Source organism: Loxodonta africana, chromosome 12, assembly GCF_030014295.1.
Source record: "Loxodonta africana isolate mLoxAfr1 chromosome 12, mLoxAfr1.hap2, whole genome shotgun sequence".
Taxonomy (NCBI): Eukaryota; Metazoa; Chordata; class Mammalia; order Proboscidea; family Elephantidae; genus Loxodonta; species Loxodonta africana.
Window position 1 is genome coordinate 38323347 of NC_087353.1, and position 12477 is coordinate 38335823.

The 12477-nt window shown below is 36.9% G+C and overlaps 1 protein-coding gene across 12 annotated transcripts in view; it reads left to right on the forward strand.

The window, feature by feature from the left end:
- Positions 1-12477, forward strand: part of NCOA1 (nuclear receptor coactivator 1) — a 279928-nt gene that overhangs the window by 202069 nt on the left and 65382 nt on the right. For all 12 annotated transcript variants that reach the window (XR_010323560.1, XM_064295108.1, XM_064295105.1 and 9 more), the window contains 3 exons: positions 1901-2080; positions 3280-3375; positions 9345-9485. Coding sequence is in view for 11 of the 12 variants with exons in the window: in XM_064295108.1 (XP_064151178.1) it covers positions 1901-2080; positions 3280-3375; positions 9345-9485 (417 nt within the window). In the remaining variant the exon portion in view is untranslated. The remainder of the gene's footprint in view (positions 1-1900; positions 2081-3279; positions 3376-9344; positions 9486-12477) is intronic.

Here is a 12477-nt window from a genome sequence, read left to right on the forward strand (position 1 = left end):
CCTTCACTAAGCCGTGTGCCTTGCAGCAGGACTGGGTCCTTAGGAGTTAGTGAACCCTTTACAGATTCTCATAAAGGCTTGTATGGGCTAGCAGCAGCCCTTTGTTTACTTCCGTGAGGTTTTTCAATACCAAAGGTCCAATTATTCTTAGTGATTGAATTCCTCGCATCTCCATCTGGGTAGGCCTGTTTTCCAGTAGTCAGTGTACATTTTATTGGCAAATAGGAACTGTTTCATTTATAGCTTGATTCCATTCCATTTCAGATTTTTTCCTTCCTATATTTTTCCATCATTTCCTCGTTCAATGAACTCTGTAATCAGATCAATTTATCACACAGATAAATTTATCAACATCAACTTATCACGCAAATACTGTGTAACAAAGTATCTGAGTTGTAGAGTAAGGAGGGTTCTAGCCCACCATTTAGTATGGGAGCTGAGGCAAATGGGCAGTGAGGTTGAATGGTATAAGGCCCCCTGATGTCGCTCTAGATAATATTTAACTTTTCTTACCCTTGCCTGCACTCTATATTTCTTTTGTTGTACTTTTCCTTGAAATTGAAGGAATACTGACATGTAGATTTAACTGAGCTCTTAATTTTCTGTGTTGTTCTCTTAAGGAAATGGAAGCTTTATTTCTTCTTTGAAAAGAAAGAATACTATGTGTTTATAGTAACTAGGGACCTGAAATGATTGTTTCTATTAAAATCATTAGTTTAATATTTGAATTATAATATCAAGGGATCTTTTGTATCTTGTAGAATTTTAGAATGTAGGTGACTTTAGAGATAGTATAATTGATCCTTTTATTTTAAAGATGAGGCAAGTAAGAATTAGAGATTAAGTAATTTACCGAAACCTCACAGCTAGCTAATAGAGAACCCAAGACTCCTCACTCCAGTATAGGCTTGTTTCCATTATGATTTGCTTCCTCTAGCAGTTACAGAGTGGTGAGATGGAATGAAGGAAAGAGAGTCAATGGAGAGTATAAGGGAAGAAAATAGGTGCCAATGGTAAGAGTGGCCTTAACAATCCTCTGACTGCCACCATGGTTTGAATGTGACATGTGACTGGGAAGTCATGACCCACCACACAGTGATTCTTCTTGAAATAAACAGAAATCTTTTCTATAACTGAACTCAATTTTCTTACACTCCATCGAGTAACATTTCTGTTTTAGTGGTCTTTTTTATATAATAACTCACCGATTGCTACTCTATTCAAGGCATAGTAGCATATAAACTGTTAATAAAATAAAAATAGAACAGAAGAAAAATGGTTATAAGAAACAAAGACTATACTCTACCTAGTCTAGATAATTGAGTCACAGACTCCTTTGAGAAATTATGAATCCCCTCCCCCCAAAAATGCACATGTACACAAAGTTTTGCACATGGTTACAAGTCTCCTGAACCCCACCCTTAAGAATCCATGACTCTCAGGTTAAAAACCTGCTTAACAATGTACCTTTGATTTTCAACTGTCTTTTTATTGTCAGAGTGTAACTGAAAACAAAGGGAACTGCTCATTAATTCACTGCTGTAAAATTCTGAGCAGAACAGCTAGTAAGCTGTTAGTTTTAAATTTTTGTCTATAACTGTTTATAAAGAGTTGTTAATGAGAGTATTTGCAAGGGATGCCATACTTCTAATGAGGGAAAACCCTATACATTCATTTTATTGGAAATATTAAGCAATTTTCTAGTTGGTAGATGTTCAGATTTACTAAAGAAGGTAAGTTTCCTGTTGCCTCAGGGTATTGTTACATCTGATGAGCAGGCCTGTTTGTGTTTTAATCTGAGCATCTAATTAAGCAGATGGCTTAAGGTATTCTCTTGTACCTTCAAAGTTTATACTTTTCCACCTTATTCACAGGCATATATTCAATTTTCTTCCCACAGTAAATGGAGTTCCTTGGCCTCAGGAGGCAACACGACGAAATAGCCATACCTTTAACTGCAGGATGCTAATTCACCCTCCAGATGAGCCGGGCACCGAGAACCAAGAAGCTTGCCAGCGGTATGAAGTAATGCAGTGTTTCACTGTGTCCCAGCCAAAATCAATCCAAGAGGATGGAGAAGGTAAAGCAAAGGGTCATTTTTAAGTATTTGATTGCTGTTTCCATGGCTTAAGGGTAATTGAGTATAAACTGTCTACTTCTGATGGCATTTTTGATTACTATACATCATAGAGGCTCTTCAACTTGCTATGCGTCTTTCTGCATTTTTAAGCCAAAAACAATTGCAGACATCTAGAATTATCCCTTTAATATGCCCCCAAATTCTCAGTTTTGAGCTGTCATTCCCAGCTTGTTGCCTAGAAATGAGAGATGCAACGAACGGCTGCCAGTTAGACAGGGAGCAGATGCAGCAGGCTGCTGAACAGCTCTGAATTTTAGGAGGTTTCAAGTTTAGAGTATAGGGAACATGAGAGATTAGAGTTGACATTTTTAAGGCCATACAAAGTAATTTATAAGAAGAAAGCATATAAACAGAAGAAAACATGTAACTGAAGCTCTGTTACAAACATGGCATCAACATGGAACTAGTTTAAAATGTGACAGTGGATGAGTTTTCCACGTAAACTTAGACCGAGTAAGTTTCAGAACACCCACAGATTGGGAACTGAAGGACCAGGGAAGGTAGTAGATGCTTAAAAGGCCATGTGTTAGTGGGTCTCGCCAGGGAACGGGTATCAGAATCAACTGGGCACTTTTACAAAGTACACATGCCAAGTCTTTTTCTTACATGATTAAGGTTCATCTTTATGATAATGTGTATGGCACCCTCAAAACAAAATTTGGGAATGAGACTTTGAAAACTTTGGCTTTCCTGAAAACATAAAGTCTTCTGTCAAGCACAAGATAATGCTTCTCTAGAAATAGTTAAATATTATTTTTCTCATATGATAATTATTGTCTGCACAGTATTTGTAAGAATAACTACTGATGAGTATAGAAAATAGACTATAAAACTGTATTTAAAAAAAACACCTCTGTGTTGCTTAAAGCTAACCCAAACTTCTTGTTCTAATTGTTATCTTGCAAGTACATGAGATATACCAGTCTCCTCTAGTTTAATTTATACTAACTAGATCTCTACCTAGAGCTACCAGTTTTTGGCTGCTAGCAATTTTTTTTTTCTAATATACTGTTAGATCAGAGTGGTTCCAATATTATGTCACCTGTAACATATATTGTTTTTATAAAAATCATTTATGGTAACTGATGGATATAAATCATTTTCTTCCCTCTTCAATTTGCCTTTCTTATTTTGGGTAGATTTCCAGTCATGTTTGATTTGCATTGCGCGGCGATTACCTCGGCCTCCAGCTGTTACGGGTGTAGAATCCTTTATGACCAAGCAAGATACTACAGGTAATAACTGTAAAGTTCAGAATATTCCATAAGTGTTAATAACGTGACTATGCCCATAAAACTAATTATCTCCAAAATGTTGTGTTATTTATTCCAATGATAATAGACTTCTGCTTACTAGTCTTCTACAGAAAACATTTTAAACAGTGGTCTTAATATTCTGCATTTTAGATACTGTAATCATTATCATGGGCAGGATGCTGGGGAGAAGAGTTTTTTTGTGACTATTCGAAATCACAGAAGGGAATGTTTAAGAAATTTGGCAGTGTAGATATAAATATGTTTATAAATGGATATAAATATGGGGATTATAATATTATACCTACATGTATCTGGATTTTTCTTTAATCTTTTTCTTAAATTTTATTTGACACACATTGAGTGAGTGCCTAGAAGTGTCTGTCACTGCATGATTGTTCAGAGTGTGCCTGGTTGAGCAAAAAGCAAAGATATAATTTCAAATTGCAAAGTGTTTTATGATGGGAAATGTGTGAGATGGTGTAAGGGAAGCTAAAAGCGAAGTCCTGTTTTAAAACTAACTGGTCAGAGAAGCCCTTGAACCCTGAAGGAGGAGGTGGTGCCAGCCATGCAAAGTATGGTTGGTAGAGGAGGGGTGTGGGGGGACAGTGAGGAAGGGCCATGGCTCCAGAATGAGTGCTCCTGGGTGAGGAAGCAGAGCAGCAAAAAGCCCTGAGATTGGTAGAACGGAAAGGTCTGCTAGAAGAACTGAAAAAGGAAGTAGAGCCACAAGGGTGAGTAATGGCGAGAGTGCCTGAAAATAAGGCCTTCTTTGTAAAGTCCTGCTTCCAATTTGATTTTCAGCAAAAGTTAAATTCTTCTTGTTCTCTATAATTGATAAAGTATTTTTATATGTTATTTAATTTTATCTTTACTTCTACACATAAGATTTTCATAACTTTATTTACATCAGTTACATATGTATCTCCCAATTCTCTAATTTTAAAATAAAGATACTAGAGGTATATTTTTTAGCAGTCTGAGATTTAAAAAAATCATTTCTACTGAACCTTATTCTCCATGAAAGTTTAAAGTATACATTTTGACCTTACTACTGTTTATAAGGTCCTGCCACATTCTTTATTAATATTTTTATTTCCAGAAATCTAATATTCCTATGATGGATGTTTGTTTTTGTGTTTTTAAACATAAGCTCTCAATTTCTTTTGCTAAAGAGTGGGCAGGGATAAATTAACACCCATAATAGAAAATGGTAAAGAGAATATCTAGGAACATGGAGCGAGAGCATCATTTTCAATTACCATACCTTTCTTCATCCCCTTCTTAAGTCTGCTATGTTCATGTTCCTTTCCATTTTCCACCATTGAGCAGCACTGAAAAATTTAATAAACCCTTACTGAAAAGCAAAGATATTTTTACATGGAGGAAAAATAGGGTCCACTGAAAAAAGAATAAAGAAAAACCTACTGCTCTTTTGGGTCAGTAATTGGTTAGTATAAAAAGAAATGCAAATAAGGGCCTTGTGAGTTAGCAGAAAGAAAGCTTGCTGTAAAAGGTGGTGGTCAGGGCACAGAATGAATGTGGGAGACAAGGGAGCCTTCAAAGTTATGAGGATAATTTAGGAAGAAAGTATTTCAGCTTTTCCTCATGCCGTATTTCTATAAATTGAATCCCAAATTGGATTGTATTAAAGGAAAAATGTTTTTACTGATAAATTTGTTTCTGCCTAATGACCCAGCATTAAAATCTTAGATATATCTAAAATATGCATAGTATTATATACATACATACATATATATATATTTATATATGGAGCCCTGGTGGTGCAGCAGTTAAACTCCCAGCTGCTAACCAAAAGGTTGGCAGTTCATACCCACCCAGTGGCACCATGGGAGAAAAGACCTGGCATTTGCGCTATAAAGATTACAGCCTAGGAAACCCTGTGGGGTAGTTCTACTCTATCACATGAGTCAGAACCGACTCTGTGGCAACTAACAACAACAACAGGTCATAAAATAATTGTAGAACTAGAGGAAACCTGAGATTACAGAAGCCAGCCTACTCATTTTACAGATGAAGGAATGGTGACTTGTCCAAGATCATGCTGCTGATTGCTGAGAACTGAAATCTTTAGACCATAAGAGAGAACTTGTCTTTTATATCGCGTTGCCTTCCACCGGTGCACTGATGAATGGGCATCACTGTACCGTACACACTTATTATATAAAAGAGACCAGAGAAATGTAAAGTATATTTAAAGTATAAAACTAACATTCTATCATAGAATTGATTTAGTTAAAAAATAAACTAGCTATAATAAATATTAAACATTTAATTTCTTAGATTTTAGTAGTACTTTTTAACTCTACACAGAATGGCCCATGTTTTTTTAAAAAAGTATATATATATCTCCTACCAGGAAATGTTGAAAGTGGTTTTTTTTTTTGCTTGTTTGTTTGTTTGATTGATTGGTTGGTTGGTTAAACTTGCCTCTAGCAAGCACAGGAGTATTCTAAATGAACCCCTTCATGATTCTCTTCTACATAGTCATTGCATGACCTGACCATCTGGTGCCATTGCTGATAATTTAGTCACTTTCTCCCCTCTGATTCCAGACTCTCTTGTTCTCTAGTGGGCCAACAATGACATAAAAATGGAAATGCACACATACACGCGCGCGCACACACACACACATGCACACATACAGGCTCCCGTAGTCACTGCCTATTTTTACACGTGAAAGATTAACAGTGGGATCCCTGCTACAACCAACTCGATATCTGACTTAATAAGACACAAAATTAAATAATTAAAATTCTTAGAAAATCCAAAATTGTCTATAGTTTCAGTCACAGTGTTCACCTGGCTTTCCACAAATTGTTCTTAATTAACAAAATCCCTTTTTTTGAGTTTCAGTTTCTTTTATTTATCGCTTACATTTATGCCAATACTTGGGCAACAACCTGACCAGACTGGGGTACATCAGATTCAGGACCCTAACTAAGTTAAAGAGGTCTAATGAATACTTTATTTTAAGCAACCCAAGTAACATATAAGGAAGGGATTAGTTAAAATGTGGAGGCTTTAAAAGTATGATAGATTTGAATAGATTGTGTGAGAAAAGGGAAAAGACACAACTAGTCATTTCACAGAAGAGGCAACATGAGTGGTATATAAACATGAAAAATACTCAACTTCGTTAATAATCAGGAAAATATAAGTATAGACCACAACGAGATACCATTTTCACCTATTAATTAGAATAAATAAAGAAGCCTGATGATACCAAGTGATGAAGAGGGTATCAAATTATCAGTAACTCTTCCAGACCACTAGTGAACACATAGGGTGGTGGTACAAGTCTCTGGAAACATTTAATATTATAAATTGGCTAATATAAAAAGAAAAGAATGTTGAACATTCACATAACCTACAACCAAACATTCTCCCTACTAGGTATATACCTTTGAGAAACTCTCACACACATGCACAAGGGAAGGTGTTCATGGCAGCATTGGTGGCGTAAAAACGGGGACAGTCTAGATGCCCACTGACAGGAAAATGTAAAGATGGGGTTGGGACAAGGGAGGAGAGTACAGGTAACAAAATGGTATTGCTAACTTTCAAGTTCTGAATTTGGGTGGTAGGTTTGCAAAATTTCATTAATGTAATTCTTAATTTACATATATCCTACCTGTATTATTTTGTGTCAATATAGGATTGTAAAACAAAACAAAACAGATCTGATTAATCAAAAACTGGGATTTGTTAGCCCCTGATTAACTGAGGAATAATTTAGCAGAATTCTCCAGTAGCTATTTAGGAAATTTGTTCAAATATGATAACAATGGCAAATCACTACTAAATTTTATAAACCTTATGTTCAATCTGCATAATGCCTAGAAAATCTTTACTGACTCCCTTTTTCTGATTTGACTTCCGTTGCCTTCAGTCTTTACTGACTCCCTTTTTCTGATTTGACTTCCGTTGCCTTCAGTCTTCACTGACTCCCTTTTTCTGATTTGACTTCCGTTGCCTTCAGTCTTCACTGACTCCCTTTTTCTGATTTGACTTCCGTTGCCTTCAGTCTTCACTGACTCCCTTTTTCTGATTTGACTTCCGTTGCCTTCAGTCTTCACTGACTCCCTTTTTCTGATTTGGCTTCCGTTGCCTTCAGTCTTTACTGACTCTCTTTTTCTGATTTGGCTTCCGTTGCCTTCAGTCTTCACTGACTCCCTTCTTCTGATTTGACTTCCATTGCCTTCAGTCTTCACTGACTCCCTTTTTCTGATTTGGCTTCCGTTGTCTTCAGTCTTCACTGACTCCCTTTTTCTGATTTGGCTTCCGTTGCCTTCAGTCTTCACTGACTCTCTTTTTCTGATTTGGCTTCCGTTGCCTTCAGTCTTTACTGACTCCCTTTTTCTGATTTGACTTCCGTTGCCTTCAGTCTTTACTGATTTGACTTCCGTTGCCTTCAATCTTCACTGACTCTCTTTTTCTGATTTGACTTCCGTTGCCTTCAGTCTTCACTGACTCCCTTTTTCTGATTTGACTTCCGTTGCCTTCAGTCTTCACTGACTCCCTTTTTCTGATTTGGCTTCCGTTGCCTTCAGTCTTTACTGACTCTCTTTTTCTGATTTGGCTTCCGTTGCCTTCAGTCTTCACTGACTCCCTTCTTCTGATTTGACTTCCATTGCCTTCAGTCTTCACTGACTCCCTTTTTCTGATTTGGCTTCCGTTGCCTTCAGTCTTCACTGACTCTCTTTTTCTGATTTGGCTTCCGTTGCCTTCAGTCTTTACTGACTCCCTTTTTCTGATTTGGCTTCCGTTGCCTTCAGTCTTTACTGACTCTCTTTTTCTGATTTGGCTTCTGTTGCCTTCAGTCTTCACTGACTCCCTTCTTCTGATTTGACTTCCATTGCCTTCAGTCTTCACTGACTCCCTTTTTCTGATTTGGCTTCCGTTGCCTTCAGTCTTCACTGACTCCCTTTTTCTGATTTGGCTTCCGTTGCCTTCAGTCTTTACTGACTCTCTTTTTCTGATTTGGCTTCCGTTGCCTTCAGTCTTTACTGACTCCCTTTTTCTGATTTGACTTCCGTTGCCTTCAGTCTTTACTGATTTGACTTCCGTTGCCTTCAGTCTTCACTGACTCTCTTTTTCTGATTTGGCTTCCGTTGCCTTCAGTCTTCACTGACTCTCTTTTTCTGATTTGACTTCCGTTGCCTTCAGTCTTCACTGACTCCCTTTTTCTGATTTGACTTCCATTGCCTTCAGTCTTCACTGACTCCCTTTTTCTGATTTGGCTTCCGTTGCCTTCAGTCTTTACTGACTCTCTTTTTCTGATTTGGCTTCCGTTGCCTTCAGTCTTTACTGACTCCCTTTTTCTGATTTGGCTTCCGTTGCCTTCAGTCTTTACTGACTCCCTTTTTCTGATTTGACTTCCGTTGCCTTCAGTCTTTACTGACTCTTAAATGGAATATTGCCTACAGCCCAAGAGGAGGTAGAAAGGGAGTGGCTTGCTTATTTTCTCATAAGTTCACTTAGTTATTGAAAATTAATTTAAACCAAAACAATGTATTTTATGTCTGCCTCTCTTTCCCCAATAAAGATCTAGTCAGCAATATATAGAGACAGAGGGATCCAAAGAGCAAGTCAGAGGAGTTTGACTTGCATTAATCTCAGCAGCTTTAAGTCTTTATGGAATGAGTTTAGTATGTGACTGAAATTGAATTTTAGAATATGACATACTAGTACATAACACAGTCTAAAACCAGAACAATTCTTCATTATTATGTCACTGATATATTCCCTTACCATATGAAATAAACATTAATAGTGCTTTTTAATGCTTTTGTCCGTTAAGCATTGGACAGGGCCTGGGGAGAGGGGAGGATATGTGGAATATTTCTCAGATGCAATAGTTAGTTTTGAAATAAGGATGATTTATATCAAGAAACTATCATAAATGTAAACTGCCATTCTTTTTATAGGTAAAATCATCTCTATTGATACTAGTTCCCTGAGAGCTGCTGGCAGAACCGGCTGGGAGGATTTAGTGAGGAAGTGCATTTATGCTTTTTTCCAACCTCAGGGCAGAGAGCCATCATATGCCAGACAACTGTTTCAAGAAGGTAACGTTTTTCTCTCTCAATTATTTTCATTAAGCTTGCTCTTTATTAATATTGAATAATTTATATAGAACTTATAGCTTGGTAAGTATTTTCTCCAAATCATGGTTTTTGCAATTATCTGTTGTAGGAAAGGAAGAAATGGGTAAGCAAAGTAATTCATGAGTGGATCCTGAAATTTGGGATGCACTTTCTAAAGAAACAGGATGTCATGTGGTGGTCACTCACTCATTTGGTCATTCATTCATTCATTCATTCATTCATTCATTCAGCAGACATGTATCAAGTTCCTAACATACATAGAACACTGTGTAAGATGCCACTGATAATAGCAGGTTTCTGCCCTTAACTAGCTCACTATAGGAGAATGTAGGACCAACTCTACACATTACTGTGGCATGGGCTATAACAGAGTTGTAACCAAAGAAGAAAAAAATTAATTCTGACTTGCAGAATCAGGTACAACTTCAGAGAGGAAGTGATATTTTTGTCTGGCTCTGGAAGATCATTCCCAGCAGGGCAAGCATATCAGAGGGCTTCTGGATATACTAAGATCGCTGTCCTCCATGTTTACATCATGACTGTTGCAGCTCTTGCATCTCCTGCTTCACATTGAAGTTTTAAGTCAAAATACGTATCTTAAGAAATTATCAATTAATGTTTAAAGAATTGCTGTGTCTTAGTAAGTACTATAAAAAAAAAAATAGAAAACAAGTATTTTCTCTGCCCTTAAGGAACTACATACAGTATTAAAGGAAGGGTAGGAAAAATTATTTGAGGATTGAGATAAGAAAGTTTACAGACTCAGAGATAAAGGATACTTTAAAAATATTGTCATATAGGTCCCAGGGTGGCACAGATGGTTTTGCATTGGCCTGGTAACCAAAACGTTGGCAGTTTTAATCCACTGCAGAAGAAGAGGACTGGAGATCTGCTTCAGTAAAGACTACAGCCAAGAAAACCTTATGGAGCAGTTCTATTCTGTAACTCATGGGGTTGCTATGAGTCGGAATCAACTTGATGGCACAAAACAACAAATATAATAAATATGTTTTTAGAGCAATACCTAACACATCGAATATAAGCCAAAAAAATTATTGTCATGTTTTTTTTTTTTTAGTTATGGTAGCCTAATACTCCTCTTCCAGTGTAATCTGTTCTCTAAATAGATAGTTTCTTTGTTAAGGGCCTCTTTCTATGGGTGTTATTCAAAAACAATTCGAAAATATTTTTTTATTATTCCACCATGCTTCTTAATTTTAACTGTTTTTCATAACATTAGATTTCCTAAGTTTACAGATGATTTTCCGTTAATTACATTTTAGATCATATACTTCCTAGTGGGGAAACTCCATTGGTGTAGTGGTTAAGTGCTACAGCTGCTAACCAAGAGGTTGGCAGTTTGAATCCACCAGGTGTTCCTTGGAAACTCTGTGGGGCAGTTTGACTCTGTCCTATAGGGTTGCTGTGAGTTGGAATCGACTTGATGGCAATGGGTTTGGTTTTTTTTTTTTTTTTTATGGGTTTTGACTTCCTAGTGGTATATGGAGGAAGTAGTAGCTTCATTTTTTTTTTTTTTTTTTTCTTTCAGGAAGCCATTTGTATAAATCTCACTGTAAGCCTGGTTACTTCTGGAACAGGTTCCTACAGACTAGTTGTTCTCCAGTGGGCATCTTAACAGACTCATGCTACCCCCAAAGATGCTATTTCAGTGGGTAGAACCAATAATCTGTATTTTTAAAAGTCTCCCAGGTGATCCTGAAGTGCAGCCAGGTTTGGAAATGAGTACGATAAAAAACTAATACCATCTACTGGGTGCAAACTTTGTGACACCCTCTACCAAGAGTAGCACTTGACTTGTGCTTAGGTTTAGGAATCTGTCTCCATTCCATGCCTAAAGTGCTAAAGTGTATGGTATTCTGATTTTTACCTTAACTTTATTGGGCCTTCCATACCTTTACTTAAAAAAAACTTTACTTAGAAGGCTCTTAATTGTATTTGCCTATAATTTATATACATTTCCACCAAAGGCATAGCAGGTCTAGATTATTGTCTCGTTGTCCAAATGTCTAGGCTCCCCATAGATGTGACTAAGCCACAGCTTAAGGTGTATGTTCCTGAACACAGCGCTCCATAAAATAAAGTGTAAAGAAATAAGAAGTAATAAGTATAGTCCAACACCTCTTCCTCATTAGTCATTCCTAATGTCTTCTCCTCTTACTTACTAGAAATAACTGGTATTTTTCTCAGAATTAAGTTGTCCAAAGCACACATGACTGATTCTAGTGTTTTGGAGATTCTGGACAATTTGCCCAACAGCTTCATGGATTGAGTGCATGTTTTTCTGATATTTTATATTCAACAATATCTAACCTGGTAAGAAATATAGAATCACCTGTTAAAAATGTTGCCTTGCTGGATTAAAATCTCAGGGTATCTATATTTTTAACAAGGTCCAAAGGTAATGCCTAAGTACACTAAAACTTGAGAACCACTGGTATAATCTGTCAAGAATGGAAAAGGTACGATTTTCATTTGCCATTTCCTTGCTATCTCTTCACTAAGAGACACTGTGGAAAGGGTGAAACAAATTATGCCTTATGCCTTTGATTTTGTATAAAACTTTACAATGATTGATATCTAGGCAAGAAAAAAATTGTCCTTCATCTGTCTTCTTTTTTTTCCTGCCCATTAACTTATTCTTTGAAGGCAAGTGTGTATAGTTTGGAAAAGGCTCCCAGGTTCTATTTAGTTCTGAGCCATTACTTAAAAGAAAGGTCAAGGTTACAGTGTCCCCCAAAGGTCCCTGATAAGATTCATCTGAGGCAGTTGTTAAACCAGATTCCTGGACTCCACCTCACACCGCTGAGTCAATCTATAATCTAAGATTGTTTTTTCAGGAAGTTTGGAAAACATAAGCCAAGGTTCCACGAAATATTAACAGCTATATCTAAGACAAATGATGTTCCATGCTCAGTTAAGTTTGGGAAATGCT